The following is a 15377-nucleotide window of genomic DNA, read 5'->3' as shown; positions in this document are numbered from 1 at the left end:
GTGAGTCTCCACGAGCTCACAAAGACCAGAGGTGTCGACGAGACGAGAAGGCGAGGTGCGCGGTGCAGCGGACTTAGATACAGGGGGGCACGGGGCCGCGAGTGCAGGGGCGCGCAAGACAGGCGCAGACAGAAAGCCGGAGCAAGCGGCGGGCGAGCGGGCCAGTACGCACACACATATGACCAACTACCAGCGGTTAGGGCCCCTCGGGCAGGCGGTGCCAGGGCCCGGGGCAGGGGGGCAGCCGGCCTCCTCAGGGCCGGCGCAGGGGCCGGGGACAGGGCCGGGGCAGCCGGCACGGTTCTTTCCAGGGGCAGAGGGCATGAGTCTCGCCGCGGGAAGCATGCCGCCGGTGCCGCAGACGCCATTTGACCCGACGTACGGGGCGTCGTTGCTACCATCACACATGCTCATGGGTTCGCCGTTTCTTTCGACGCCGCTTCGGCCGCAGGCGCACTTCCACCCCTCGACGCCAGGACATAGCAGCCACTCGCTGCACCACGCGCAGTCTGCACGGTCCTCGTTTCTCTATTATCCACAGCCCCCGATGCTCAAGCCGATCCCGCCGCGGCGGAAGAAATCGGTAACGCTTAACCACAGCGAGCCTTACCATATCAACTTCAAGATTCTGCCGAAGGGTAAGGACGAGTACATGACTCGGTCCTTACTCTTGACAAACTTGGAGATGCTGCGGGATCTCGACATACACAATTTTCTCAACAGTTTTGTTAAATTCGGGCCTGTGGAATCGATATACCTTATGGATGACAACCATTCGATACTCCTCAGCTTTTTGACGAAGGCAACGTGTCTAGACTTCTACAATAACTTACTACAGCGCTTCTCGGAGTTCAAAACAAAGCTACATTCGCCAAAGCTTTCTGTCAGTTTCGTATGCCAAGATGAGAGCAGTTGGTTCAAGTATTTGCAGATGAATGTCGTCACGAGGGGCGCTACGAGGTCGCTCACCGTGGAATTTGAAGACTCAGTGAAGGAATTGAACGAAGACTTTGTACGCCTGAAGTTCCCCTGGTTGTTCTGCTCGCAACGATTTGTTCTTGAAAGGATTGACTTGATAAACGCAACCACAGTCAACCAACATTTTGGAACCAGGTACATGATTCTCCATTTTATCAGTATATCAATGGCCTTGGAAGTTGATGACTTTTTGCAGCAACCTTCGCAGAAACGTCAACTGAATATTTCGCGAATTCAGTTTGTTAACGTCAATGGGCATCACTCGAAACTTTCAGACGAAGAGGCAGTTGCCGCTGCTAACGGCCTGCAACAAGATTCGCGAACCTCTTCAGTTTCGTCCATTTCTTTATCTATTTCGAATACCGCCGATCTAGCTGCATTGTTTCACTCTTTAGATCTGAGCCTGGATACGTTATCTTTGCAGGTTGTACCATCGGAATATCCTACTCCTCTGATAGAGCAGCATTCAGAACACCTAACCTCGATCACCATATCGAGACCATCGAAGACATTGGGCCCTTCCGCTTCTTTGATAGAAATGGATTCCAATGCCACTAACGCAGGCAACCATCATGGTGTCTCCAGTTCTTTATCGGGCGTCTTATTCATGAATGACCCTTCTTCTTCGGGTTCTACTCCTATGATTGTACCATCAGAGCTCAACCTCAACACACCAGTCATGGGTGGTCCTATGCAAGGCCAACTCATGCCAGGTCCCCCGCAGCCTATGTCACTTCACAATCCGAGCGATGGTAACGGGGGATCTCCTTCATACTTTATGGATCCAATGGTGGGCGCCCCTATCGGTCAGACTCTACAGCGCCAGTACCTAGCAGGTGCGAGCCAAGCAAATGGTATAAACAACAGGACTGTCTATATTGGGAACATCCACCCTAGATCGAAACCAGAAGATATCTGCAACGTTGTACGCGGAGGTATCTTACAAACGATCAAATGGATAAGTTCCAAACGCATATGTTTTGTTACCTTTATCGAAACAGCAGCTGCAGTTCAATTTTATGCAAATGCCTCGCTAGAGCCAATTGTTTTGCATGGAAATATTTTGCGCGTAGGATGGGGCCAGCCAAGCGGTGAGTTGCCGAAAAACATTGCACTTGCTGTCACCATTGGTGCTAGCAGAAACGTTTACGTTTCGCTACCGGAGTATTCTTTCAAGGAAAAATACATCAACAACCCAGAGTTCAAGTTGTATCATGGGAAGTATAAATTACCTACCGAGGAACAGTTGAGGCAGGACTTTACGAAATATGGTCAGGTCGAGCAAATCAACTACTTAGAAGATGGACATTGTTGCTGGGTCAACTTCATGAATATTGCACACGCTATCCGTCTAGTAGAGGATTCGAACTCGCCGATCGAAAAGAATTTAGAGAAGTTTCACGCGCAATTTGACGGTCGCTACAAGAATTTAATAATCGGTTATGGCAAAGATAGATGTGGGAACGTCAATAAAAACCTGGCCGCAAACAAGAATTCACGTTTTTACAAAAAGATCAAAAAACAAAGCTATAGTATGAAGCAAGGAAAGCAGCCAAGGAAAGAAGATGGCATTGTTAATTCAGATGACCTTACGAAAAATAATGAGGTACTCCCTGGTGTTCAAATGAATAGTTCCAAAAATGGGGGCGTTGGAGAATCTCAAAGCCTAGTAGGCGATCAGGAATTAGCCGAAGGATTGGGCATTAGCCTGACCTCTGCTCAGATTAGCCCAGACACTGGTCATACACACCATTATAGTGATGGAGTTGAAGAGGGTGATGAGTGCGACGACGATGACGCTGGATATTCAACTTCTGGCTCGTCGGATATCGATATTATTGTTGCTCCTCCGGACGAATTTAAACGGAGAGAAAGCGGTACATCAAGCGGTAAGCACAAGAAAAAATCCAAATCAACCCGTAGGAATCAGCACTCGAATGCTGCCAGCTCAGCGTCTTATAACCAGCAATATTCCTTGGGTTCATTAGACCATACTTCATCGGCAGGGTCGCTCGATGCGCCTCCGCCACTTGCACCATCCTCAATGCAACAGCATCTTGCTGATAGGCGCCCTCGTCACACCCCGGGAAGGTCTACTGACTCGTCAGCTTCTCAGTACAATAGTCAAACTCCTACCAATGCCAACTACAAATCAAGGAGGAGACGGCAAGCGAAATTTTCCAAACCGATAGCTGGTCAGGATGTCATGAGCCAGTACTTGGAGCAGCTACACCATTCGACTTTCCTGTATGCGACGAATATACTTGGTGCGACAACTGTTCAGGAACCGCTGGGAGGATATTATGACTCTAATGGAAATGAACAGCATTAAGCCTGGGGTTAAAATTTAGAAGGTAGGGAATATAGGCAAGTAGGTGACAGGAAGGCAGCTGAATATGTAGTTAAGCCTTTCGATAGAAAGAATGAGGGACATTCTGCACCTCTGAACTCTTTTAGTAGCTCTTGTTTTTAGTTTTTCCCTTTATAATTAAAGAACTCGATATTATTTCTATGTAATAATACTGGAAGTCCTGATCTGGACCCCATGTGCAGTACGTCCATTACTGATTTACCACGGCCCTAGCTGCCGTCCACTCTGTTGCGACATTAAAAGGATATAGGGAATGACTATATATACATATACATGCTTTTGTAGAATTTGAGAATACAGCATTAAATCTGCTTGCTAAAATGAAAGTTTGATTTGACAACAAAAATAAAAATCCAAGGTAAATATTGAGGGGTGAACATTACCCATTACATGCAGCCGTTCAAGATCTGAGCAGTTTGTCGACATCTTTTATACCCGTTTAGTAGCTTGCATTCTTAATGATCCTATCACATGCCTCTATTTGTATTTCGAAATTGTGATATAGGCAGCCTTGCAGCTTTTAGTATTTTTGCAGACACTTTGATACCCCGCACAAATAAATGTACCAATTAGGCACTTGGGAAGCTATTGCTAGCAACAGCGCGTGTTTTCTCGCCTGAATGCTGTATGGCTCGAATGCTGTATCGAACGTAAGCAAGTGATCCTTCAACGCCAAATTATCTTCTGTTCTTCTTGCACCTAGCCAACTCTGCCACAGTCGGACCACCTGCCACTGAGTTCGATGTCTTGGGCCAAGTTGGTTCTCGTTTGCAGTTTCACATATGCACTTTGCCTGCATCTGGCTACTCAAAACCGCTTTCTAGAGGCAACTGAAACATCCAGAATCTACAAGTTGCTTGCGCCGACGAGAATTGTATCTGAAATTAAGACTAGTGCGGATGACAGCACAGGCAGCACTCTATTGAAATATAACCGCTCTGGTGCAGAAACAAAAAAAAGTGCGCAATGTAATAGCTTAACCTTCAGACCTAATATCTCTCTTCTGAAGAGAGATCCTCTCTCCCGGGTCCATATTATCCAGGCTACCTTTGGAGGTGTTAGTTATCCATTGGTGCTTGACACTGGATCAGCCATCTCATGGGTATACGGCGTGAATAGTTCATCATCAGCTAATCATAAAGCTCGACAAGCATTCGTGGCACATTCCAACTCTTGCACGGTGACAGACTCGATTTTTACAATTTTTTATCGCTCTGGAACCGCCCACGGCCCACTTTACACTGGTACTTTGTCAATAAATGGCCTAAAAATACAAGATTTTAGATTTGGGGTAGCAATTGGTGTTCCATCTTTGCTTGATGCTTACGCGCTGAGTGGAATATTCGGACTGCCTTCGGATCCCACCGACTCAGATACTAGCGTTGTCGGCTTGCTGCAAGGATCTAAGCTAATTAATAAAAAGTCCTTTTCCGTATTGCTGAGTCACATTCCTTCTGAAAGTCGCAATCTAGATGATAACAATGGTTTAATCGTGTTTGGTGAGCCCTTAGGAGCGCTTTATGAGGGTGAACTATCTTACACTCCATTAGTTCCAAATCCGCAAAACCATTGGCTTGTCGCGATAAAAGCAGCATATATCGGCAGTGAAAGGGTAGAGTTACCAACTGCAAAGAATCCGTCAATTGACAAAAATATTGGCATACGATCCGGGATCATAGATACTGGTTCAACGCTAGTTGTTCTTCCGCAGGAGGATGCATTGGCCTTGCACTCCTATTTTGATGATTCAATTAGTGACGGCAAGAACTTTGCCATATATTGCAATTCTAGTGAACCAATTCACCTCGAACTTAGTAAGCACAACTGGACTATTCTACCTTCAAATTTCGTTGGTGAACCATATCCTAAGGACAGCCCATATAATGGTTACTGCGTTTCGAATATCCAAGGAGGTGATATAAGTTCTTCATGGATACTTGGTGAGGTATTCTTACAGGATTTATACACCGTTTTCGACATTGAAGGGAGACAAGTGGGATTTGCAAATAGGAACACGAAAGCTACTTTAGTCCACAACGAGCCTCAGAACTATTATGAAAAGAATAACTCATCATTACAAATGGTGTCTACTAGCTCGGATACAACGTCGTCAGCTGCGGCGACGAGCTTGCATGTGTCATCCACGTCAAAAAACATTGCCTATACCCCGCGGCCACATCCTCTTCTTGAACAACTTTTGTCACTTATTTACATTTTAGTCCTGTGATTTGACATTTGGGTTCTTTTTCTGTGATGGAATGACCACTGTGTTAAGCAAACCTGTTCCAATGATCTTAATATGCAATTAATAATGGAGGGTTGTATACAGTTTTCATGACCATCATATGGCATAAGTGTATACCAGACGCCAGGTGCGACGCTTAAGCCTGGTAGAACTATTATCTGGTTGGTTCACTGAATGTATTACTTTATTGAAAACTTTTCGACTTTTGATATATGCACAATAGTTCATCGCGCTATGTATTTTCTGTAAATTAATATCAAATTAGTGTGCTATCTAAGATACAACTGCGAAGAACTGTTAGGAATATGATGGACGACAACAATGGAACAAATTAATAAATTGGTGAGGATGGTCACTCCTCTACTTATGATCCCTTATGATCTTCTATTTTCCCTTTCCCGTCTAGCGATATCCATAATGTCATCATCACTAGGCTCATATATGTGCCACAGTGTATAATGCGGTAACCCACCAACTTTGTAGCCCATTTTTTTCGCCATCTTGCCGAAAGCTTCCGTTTCGGCGTGGTTTTCAAATGCAAACGCAGTGAAATGCGCGCCCTGCCGGAATAGCTTTGCTTTCGCCAAGATCGATACACCGCCCACGCCGTCAAGATCTATCACTTCCCTGGGGTTCCCCTTAGCTTCTCTGGCAGTTATGAGATGGAACCTCCATGTTGCATATTCTGCATAACCCTCTACAATCACGTCATCTTCTTCAAGCTTTTTGGCAAGGTTCAAAGCATCTGTTGACTCGATCCACGAGTTCAGGTCATAGCCCTGCTTACCCCCCAGAAATTCCGGTAGCGGTCTCCAAACGTTAGGCACAATGACATCATAACCGATGGACATCAAGTCTTCAATGACTGAGCCAGGACATAGTTCCACGTCCACGTCGCGCCAGTATACCCAAGAGTGATATGGCTTCAAAGCGTTTGCAGTGAGCCAGTTGCGCGCTCTGCCCATCAGACGACGCCTGATCCCCTGGACCTTGACGTGATGTCTGTCACTGAATCCTTGTCCAATTTTCTGCCCAAAGTCCTTCTTGAACACCTGCACCGACCGGAAGGGCTTCTCATAGTTCTCGTGGTACGGGGGACTAAACGCATCCCTGACCATCTGCAGATACTCTTGATCCATGTACTTCAAGTATAGGTCACCGCCTCCGTTGCCATGCTTCGCTTTCAACCGTTTGATTTCGGCCTCCTCTCGAGCCAGCACGTTGTTCAGAGTGCCTTTCTGGAGATAGGTAGCATATTCCATCAAGCTTTGAAGGGTCTTGTCGTTCTCAGAGCAGTCACTGACCAGGAAGGCCACATCTATAAGCTCGTGCGGGTACGTCAGGTTCATCAGGTGCTTGAACATCATTGGCAACACAGGGTGGGCGTTACGCAGCGGAATACAGATCAGCACGTGCTCCCGGTTTTCCGCGCCGTTCGGCGTGCCCTCGTAGTTGCGCAAGTCGTACTGCTCGACCGTGGCCGAAACCAGCTCCTCCATTTGTTCTTCAAACTCCGGGTCATCGCGCGAAATCTGGCCATCGCGCGTCACAAAGTAGTGCTCGAAGCCCTCGTCGTACTTTGCTAGCCGCTCCGCAGAGGCCGCAGCAAACTCGTAGTCGTAGTACTCCGGGTCGTCCAGCACCTGTGGCTCCCACTCGGCCGCCCGCTCATCGTCCGACACATCCACAAACACCTCCCGCTCCTCCATTGGCACCTCCCTATCCACCAGGATCACCTCCCGCTCCCCGCTCCCCACTAGCTGTCGCACCACCAGCGTGCCGCATATCATCACCCACACGAACATGGCCACGTGCTTTAGCTTGTAGTTCATCTTCAGGCTAAACCGCCCCTTCAGCCGCGGCTGGTACCGGCTATGCTGCGAGCTGCATTCGTGTTAGTATTCTGCACAGTCCTTCGCGGACTCGCCGCGCTTCTGTACATACATGGGCAGCTCCAAGTTCTTATCACTTCGTTTAAAGATCGGCATTGTAAGATTGTCCTCACCTATAGCTCCGACTGCCAGTCCTACTACGCGCTCTACCGCTCCTGGAAGTAGCTATGAGACGTCTTTGATAGCTGTCAACTTGCTAGGCGAGGCTCCGGGAAACGTCCTCGTAATGTGTACAACTTTTTTGGTGCTGGCTTATATGCGCTGATAGCTGTGCTGTTATATAATCGTCTACAATGATTGTTGAGCTACCTTCACTACCTACGGCCGATTAACGATGATCTAAGGACCAGCAACACCCCGATAGAGGCGCTAGCTATGCTTGCGGTCTCACGTGAGCGGATTGCTGTCCCGTGCACCGCTGGAGGTCGAAAAGTGGGCGATCCGGGACGACAAAAAAGCTTACGGGGAAGCGTGGCCGGGAACGTCAGTAGAAGAAGCTCTGGCGTGGGTCCTGACCGCGTCTGCGATTTGGCGGATGTCATTTGGGATGGTGCGGCAGCAGCCACCTATTATTCGCGCACCGCTACGTATGTAAGAGGCAACGACGGCGCCCCAGTCGACCACGTGCGGGCTGGCGTTCCAGACCTTCTTGACGGGGTCGTAGATTTCGCCGCTGTTCGGATAGATGGTCATGGGCAGCGCGGGCAGGAGCGCGTGCAGTTCAGCCAGAATGGCCGGCGTGCGGCTGAGACTGGAACAGTTGATGCCCAAGCCGAGAAAGTTTGGGTTGAGCGGGGCTGCGGCTGCGACTATGGCTGCGACGTCGGCCATGGGGGTGCCGTCGCGCAGCGTGCCGGCGTCGTGGACGGAGAGGGCGACGTAGAAGGGCTTGGCGATGACGGACTCGTCCCAGGAGAGGATGGCGCGCAGCTCGTGGGCGTTGGGAATTGTCTCGAAGCCGATGAGGTCGAGGGCGGGCTGAGCGTTGAAGTTGTCGAGCTGGGGCTTGAAGTAGGCGAGGTAGTCGATGTGGTCTGGGCGGGGGCCGTAGTCGCCGGTGAACTCTGCACAGACGTGGGCGCCCCATGCGCCGATGGAGCCGACGAGGTACTTGTCGTCGCCAACGGTCTCGCGGCAGAAGCCGACGATTCGGTCGAGGAGGGCGTTGTAATCCTGCAGGGTGGTGATACCAGTGTTAGTGGTGACGGAGGTGAAGGACGCCTGGTAAGTGATGGTCATGATGACCTCGGCACCTGCGGCGACGAAGTCGCGCAAGACCGAGGCAACGATCGCGCGCTCGCGGGAGTCAGGCTGCTGCCAGGCCGCGGCGTCGAGGAACGGGGCGGCTGACCACACAGGACTTGCGACCACTATTCCTCTGTTCTCCAATTCTGTACCCTGGCCTCCGTCCATGACCAGGACGCGGGTTGGGTCCTCCTCTAGATACTGCCTGATCGGTATGCGCGGCATGGTAAACTAAGTTATGGCGATAGGGTCGGTATTAAGCCGTTAAAACTTTACGTATATTAATATAGGCGAATTGTAGAGCACGATGAAGAGAACTCGAAGTGGGGTGGGCCTTAGTGAGTCACCGGAGAGCCTGGCGCTTTTTTGGTGAGCCCTGTCGTCAGCCAATGCCAGAGCAAAAAAATGTGGGACATGAACTATACAGAAGCGGGCAGGGTGGAGCACTTGCGTAGCTGGCGCCGCTTCCTTAATGTAGATTGGGTAATTTTAGTTGCCAGCTTAGAAGTTGGTCTGGAGGCCTGTTTCCGTCGGTCTGAACCATTCACGCTTCAAGACGTCCCATGCGAGGTGCGAGAGGTGCGAGGCGCGCTGGTGGTTCGCGGCACAGCTTTCAATATACACCTTCAACTTGGGCTCAGTGCCTGAGCCACGAGCGGTGAACCTGACAGACTCACAGTCGGTTTCCATTTTAACGGGCTTCAATACACACGTAATCATCTGCGAATTATGGTCGACTGGCAAGTCTGGAATGTTGGTCGCGGTATCCGACTGGTAACCCACTGTAAGGTCACGAAGGTACTCGACTTCAAATTCACAGCCAATATGGCTGGGGTATGGCTTCCCTGCAGGAGTATATTCGTTTCTAAAGTAATCAAAAACCTCTTTCGTCACTGCAGGAGCGGAGGAGATATAGTAGCCATTGTAGTCTACAAAGTACCCGTATTTCTCGTAGCACTCCTGTAGGACCTCCTGAGACGATTTTGCTACCTTCTTCCACTCGTAGCACATCTGAAGGAAGACAGCCGCTGCCGCAATGCCATCCTTATCGTGTACAACCTGGCTAAACATATATCCGATAGCTTCCTCGTAGGCGAATGGCACATAGTATCCTTCGAGTTCTAGCTCGCGCGCCCGGTTGCCCAGCCACTTGAAGCCAGTAAGAGTTTCAACCGCCAAGAAACCTTCTTCTTCTGCCATCTTCCGTAGAAGCTGTGAGGATACAGCAGACGTTAACATTGCTAGCTGCTTGCGGTCCAGCTTCGGTTCCTTAAAGTATGACTGCATCTCTGCCTGCGCAAACAAGATTCCTATTTGGTTCCCTGTTAGCTGATTCCACTCTCCGTGGTATTTTACTGCGACGGAGAAACGGTCAGCGTCTGGATCATTCGCAAGAACAACGGTGATTCCATTTGCATCCGCTACCTTCATCGCCATATCTAGTGCTCCCCGCTCCTCCGGATTGGGAAAGCTAACCGTGGGGAACTCTGGGTCGGGATATTTCTGTTCTGGCACAACAATATAGTCTTTATCCTCTTCTATTCCTAGCACGCTTGCGACAGCCTCCTTGAAGAACTCATAGCCAACGCCGTGCATCGGAGTGTACACAAACCATGGGCCTCCAGCGAACTTCAGATTGGACTGCTTAACGAGCATAGTCTGGATACTATCTTTATATTTCTGAAGCATTTCCTTGCGCACGTCATGTAGTTTGCCACTCTTTATTGCCTCTTCAATGAGTGCTTTAGAATCCCATGCACGAGTCCATGGTTCCAAGTTGGCATCGATATGTCTACCAATTAGTTCATCATGAGGTGGTATTATCTGGCATCCGTTAGCGTAGTAGACCTTATACCCATTGTCCATTTTGGGGTTGTGGCTGGCGGTGATCATAACGCCACAGGAGGTGGGACCTCCCTCCACATTATTGATAGCGAATGGCACCATTGGTGTGTGAACGAAAACATCCTCGTCGGAGCCCGGTGGCACATAGTTGAGGTAGTAGATATCATAGTCTAATTGTAGGAATGCTGCAATTGTAGCCTCGGCAAACTCTCTCGAATGAAACCTATGATCATGTCCGATAACTACTTTGAGGTCATCGGGAAACTGCGACTTAATGTACCGCGCAAGACCCTGCGAAGCCTGGATCACCGTCAAAGTATTCATCCGACTAAAACCGGCCTCCATGCGAGCTCTCAAGCCAGCAGTACCGAATGTAATCCTTGGAAGCAGTCTTTTACGAAGTTCATCCCATTGGTGGTTTGATACTAGCTCACATATCTCATGTTGCGTCTCAGAATTCTTATCGAAAGTCAACCATTCCATGAGTGAGTCTTTCAGAGAACTAGGGACAGCATCAGTATTTTCTTTCATTGCTCTAGACTGGTTTGGATGGTTGTTTCACTTCTATAGCATGTAATGTCAGTTGTGAATTCTGACAAAAAAGGGACAAACTTGCTGTATATATAATATCATGCTACTAGAGAATTTTGCAGAAATAATTGATACAATGCAGTGGTTAGTTATCTACTACAGTTATACACTTTTTCGATGTAGACTATGATGGGATGTTGACAAAGGACTTGGGAATATGCATTATTGTCCCAACTCGAGCAGAAGCTCTGCTTCAAGGTCATCTTCATCCTCTTCCTCTGCCTCCTCCGAAAATGCATCAGTGCGTTGAAGCTTGACTTTTGAAGCGCTGACAGCATCATCGGGCTGGTAAGGCCGTTTTCCGTTGGATTCTTTTTCCGGTAATTCTGGTTTGTCCTGGCTCTGGACGGCTGCGGGGCGTTCGCCGCCCGAGGGGAAACCGTTCGGCCGAGGCGCTTTCGAAGCGGTGGCCATTTGCTCTGTATCCTCTTCATTATCACTTTCTTCGTTCAGGAATTCGTCCATTTCGTCATCGTCATAGTCCAACCAGGATCCATTGCCGTCTAACAATAGGAGTGAGCTGCGAGAGTCCTGAGCAGGAGGGTCGACTTTTTTCTGCGCTTCAGCCAGGTCTCTCTTGAAGTTCTCGAGGTACTCTTCACCGACTGGTTCTTCCACTATCAATTCGTAGGGGCTCTCCTCGACTCTTTCCCATCCTACCAGACACTCGAATATCCAGTCAGGGTGGACAATCTTGATAGCAGGGTTGAAACTTTTTGCTAGTCTAGCCTTCATGGTCCCAGGTGTCCGCGTTATCAGGTGTGTTGTATTGTAGTCTAGGTTAGCCGTGGTGCTTGCACCAAACATGTTAGTCCACAGAACGATATCTGCTCGCTCAATATTTGTATGAAGCGGAATCAAGCCCGAGAAGACAAATCTGCAGCCCTCGAACACTGTTTCCTTCAACTTCGGCATCAGTATCTTGATGTCTGGAATCGGGTCTTCGCCAGAGTTGTATCTTTGAAGTTGATCGTAATATGCACTATGGACTTTCAGTAAGATATTACCCAGGTGGGGTAGTTCATCGTCATCGTCAAATAATAAGCGCTCGTTACGCATATGTTTCTGCAGCTCAGCTAATGGTCTATTTTGTTGCTGTACTTCTAGAGATGCATTGTGTTCCAATTTCTTTGCAATATCCCGGGTATCTGGCAGTTTCTCGTCGGTGAGCCTATGCATTTGATCTTCCTGCCTTTTGACCTCTTCATTAATCTTCTCCTTTAACTTCTTTTCCGTGTCAAGAATGTCTGTTAGCAGTTCCTCTTCCTGTTTCGGTTTCTTCCTGTTCCTCCTGCCAAGATGCAGCATCGAGTTTTGCTGGATGGGCAAGAAATTAGAATTGATATCGCCGATCCCTACGAAGAAATCGTACGGCACAACCTTAATGAGATTCTCGCACCAGTTCCAGACATCACCTCTATCGTCAATGACTACGACCATCGACTGGTCCATCGGGAACAGACGCTCGAGTGATTTTTGCGTCAGCGAACCGTTTTCATCGCGTGACAAAATTCTATCGCCAAAGAGCTTCCCATCCGGGTCAATTATCTTGGCAATCTCTAGCGCATAGGCTCGAGTAGCCATGGTGTATATATGCAGCTCGAAATGCGGCGCGATCTTCGCAAAGAATTCCTTCAGGCCTGGCCGTAATTTCACGTAGTACCAACACTTGCGCGTGGGTGGCTTTGGCCCCATATAGAACGGCGGCAGCACAGGCTCCTCATCGAGAGAGAAAGACTGCACATCCTTAAGCGCCTCGTAGTTCGGGTTGTTTGGGTCCTTTGACCACTCGCCAATGGTGGGGTCAACACCGCAGTGGATCACCGTCTGGTCAAGATCTACCACCAGCACTAGCTTGCGCGCTTCGCGCAGCTTGAGCTGCGCGCTCTGACCCAGACTCGCAGCCTGCCGTTCGGACACCCGGATGTGCGTGTTCGTGTGCGACACCGTCAGCTTCGCCTGCTCCACTCCATCGGCTGCCCCCGCCTCGTCCTCCACCGCCTGGCCGCACTGCACACACAGCCCGCCGTAGGTCACGTCGTGCGGGCACGCCTGGCGGATCTCCACCACGGGCCGCTGGCTGTTCACAAATTCATCGCCCACACGCACGTCCAGCGATACCACTGTCCCAGCCACCGGCGAGTCGAAAGTCCCCACCAGGTCGACCCGCTGCTTGCGCGCCTTGCCTGCCTCTTCTTCTCCCGGCGCTGTAATGACATCAACCAAGTCCCAGTACTTATATGCAAGCAGGCGCTGTCCCTTCTCCACCGTGTCGCCCGTAGACACGCCAAGTTGTGCTATCGTAATGGGATACGGTAAGCTATCCGGCAATCTGATCGGCGTAGACATTTCGTTACAACACCACCACACTGCCAGAAACTACTGCTTGTCCCAAATATTCTTCAGGTATTCAATTCCGTTCGTCTGCTACAGTGCCTGGAACCTGATGCATAGTTGAAGAATACATAATACGTTCTGCCAAAGGGTTTTGATACTTTATTTACAGATTGCCTGTGAAAAATTCAAGCAACGGCTAAGCGTCGAATTTAATGAACGGCAATATGGGGAAGTGATGGGGCTACCACACGGCAGACCAGCAGTGAATGTTGCGTTGGCCAAGGCAAGACTAGCTAGCAGATGCTGCGTTTGTGTCGGGCGAGCCCAGCTTCTCGATGGGAGGCGGAACAGATAGCGGCTCCGGGGCGGCATCGAGGACTGGTGGATTAGCGAGGGGGCTGGGAGGAGCAGGAGTGGCTGTGTCAGCGGTTGGGGGAGATGGCGCATCGGACTCGGTGGGGTCCGGTGGTTTGCGCGGCGATGGCGGTTGACGGTCGTCATCGGAATCGCTGGAATCGAGATCAGCCAGCAAGGGATCGTCGTGCAGAGCGCTAAGATCCAGCACGCCATGCTGCTGCTGTGTCAGGTCGGTGTTATTGCGCATGGATTCTTGCCGGGCGCGCTCGCGCTCGTAGGCGGCAGCCAGTTCGCGGGCCTTGGTGCGGCGCAGGCGGGGGATGGCATGCAGAACGCCGATGTAACTGCGGTGCAGGAGCACACCGAACTCGCGCTCGATGGCCTTGCGCGAGAGGCGAGTTGTTGCGTACGGCGAGCACGCCGCGGCTGCGCGGATGAAGGGGTTTTTCTGGACCTGCAGCTTCTGTTGTTCGAACTCTTCGACGCGGCGTCGCGCGAGCTCGACGCGGCAGCGCGCATAGTCCTCGATGTTGAAGCCACGCGTGGGTGCTGGCTCCGGCGCCAGGCGGCGACGCTCGGGGCCATATATGAGCAGATTTTCCTGTTGGCCATCGCTTATGATTTGCGGGAGCTGGGCGTCGTCTGCCCGCGGCTTCTTGGTGGCGGTGCCGAGCATATGGAGTAGCGCCTTTTCTGAGAGTTTGCTTTCCTCAAACAGCTTGCGCTTCATCTGGCGCTCATCTGTGATGGGCTGGTTGTAGATCGACGTGAACTTGTACGTGTGGTCCGGCGGGAATTCCGGCAGCCATTTGGGCACATAGTGGTTGTTGTTGTTTGTGGGCGGGACGAGATTTAGTATGTCCACGTCCTTAAAGAAGAACTCGGCGTGCGAGCTGGACAGCAGCTCCTCTTCACTCATCGGCTGGTGCCAGTGACCCATCAACGATGCGCTCTGCTCCTCAATGCTACGCACAGCGCCCGCATGCTGTTGCCGCACATATTGCGAGCGCACGTACTCCTCGTACAGGCTCTCCTCCTCCACGCCGCACCCATGCAGAAATAAACGCACATCCTTCAGCGAGACCTCGTTGCGCCGCTGCACGTTCGCGAATCGGTGCAGGATCTGCAGCATGTCATCCAGCTGTAATTCCACAAACTGCACCAGGTTCTCAAACCCCAGCTGCGTGATCCCCACATCCGATCGCATTGTCTTCAAGTGCAGTCCAACCGCTTGTGCCAGGAGTTTCTGCATAGGGTTGCTCTTGGTAACTTCTGTCAGGTCTGGCAGCTTCTTCAGCTGGATGCCTTCCTTTGCTCCCGCCCTGTTGTGAATCCCGTTGCATTCTCCATTCGTCATAGTGGCTTGGCTTGCTTCCGCGCAGAGCAACAACTTGGTAGGCTATGAGAAGCAGAGCGGGCGTTCGCGAGCGTGTCTTGGCCAGTGCTACTCTGCCTCACGCACCGACAGGCCTCAACATGCGAGAGTCCCAAACAGCATCAGCTGGACACATACGTA

The 15377-nt window shown here is 50.3% G+C and overlaps 7 protein-coding genes across 7 annotated transcripts; 2 read left to right on the top strand and 5 right to left on the bottom strand.

Annotated features, from left to right (window-relative positions):
- Window positions 1-178: 178 nt before the first annotated feature.
- Window positions 179-3310, top strand: NAB6 (Nab6p; the record flags this gene model as incomplete). Its single annotated transcript, NM_208178.2, has 1 exon — window positions 179-3310. The coding sequence occupies one exon, from the start codon at window positions 179-181 to the stop codon at window positions 3308-3310; it is 3132 nt and encodes a 1043-aa protein (NP_982825.2).
- Window positions 3311-4091: 781 nt separating this feature from the next.
- AGOS_ABL123C (pepsin-like aspartic protease) lies at window positions 4092-5576 on the top strand (the record flags this gene model as incomplete). The annotated part of the gene is made up of 1 exon (NM_208177.1): window positions 4092-5576. One exon carries the CDS (start codon window positions 4092-4094, stop codon window positions 5574-5576), a length of 1485 nt encoding a protein of 494 aa, NP_982824.1.
- Window positions 5577-5968: 392 nt separating this feature from the next.
- VAN1 (Van1p) lies at window positions 5969-7582 on the bottom strand (the record flags this gene model as incomplete). The annotated part of the gene is made up of 2 exons (NM_208176.2): window positions 5969-7478; window positions 7539-7582. 2 exons carry the CDS (start codon window positions 7580-7582, stop codon window positions 5969-5971), a joined length of 1554 nt encoding a protein of 517 aa, NP_982823.2.
- A 363-nt stretch (window positions 7583-7945) lies between these two features.
- Window positions 7946-8956, bottom strand: SAM4 (S-adenosylmethionine-homocysteine S-methyltransferase SAM4; the record flags this gene model as incomplete). Its single annotated transcript, NM_208175.1, has 1 exon — window positions 7946-8956. One exon carries the CDS (start codon window positions 8954-8956, stop codon window positions 7946-7948), a length of 1011 nt encoding a protein of 336 aa, NP_982822.1.
- Window positions 8957-9232: 276 nt separating this feature from the next.
- Window positions 9233-11107, bottom strand: PRM15 (phosphoribomutase PRM15; the record flags this gene model as incomplete). Its single annotated transcript, NM_208174.2, has 1 exon — window positions 9233-11107. The coding sequence occupies one exon, from the start codon at window positions 11105-11107 to the stop codon at window positions 9233-9235; it is 1875 nt and encodes a 624-aa protein (NP_982821.1).
- Window positions 11108-11329: 222 nt separating this feature from the next.
- Window positions 11330-13516, bottom strand: FCP1 (protein serine/threonine phosphatase; the record flags this gene model as incomplete). Its single annotated transcript, NM_208173.2, has 1 exon — window positions 11330-13516. One exon carries the CDS (start codon window positions 13514-13516, stop codon window positions 11330-11332), a length of 2187 nt encoding a protein of 728 aa, NP_982820.2.
- A 277-nt stretch (window positions 13517-13793) lies between these two features.
- TAF8 (Taf8p) lies at window positions 13794-15218 on the bottom strand (the record flags this gene model as incomplete). The annotated part of the gene is made up of 1 exon (NM_208172.1): window positions 13794-15218. The coding sequence occupies one exon, from the start codon at window positions 15216-15218 to the stop codon at window positions 13794-13796; it is 1425 nt and encodes a 474-aa protein (NP_982819.1).
- Between the last annotated feature and the right edge of the window lie 159 nt (window positions 15219-15377).

Source organism: Eremothecium gossypii, chromosome II (genome assembly GCF_000091025.4).
Source record: "Eremothecium gossypii ATCC 10895 chromosome II, complete sequence".
Classification (NCBI taxonomy): domain Eukaryota; kingdom Fungi; phylum Ascomycota; class Saccharomycetes; order Saccharomycetales; family Saccharomycetaceae; genus Eremothecium; species Eremothecium gossypii.
The sequence above is the reverse complement of the archived record's forward strand: the minus strand, read 5'-3'. Positions and strand labels throughout refer to the sequence as shown.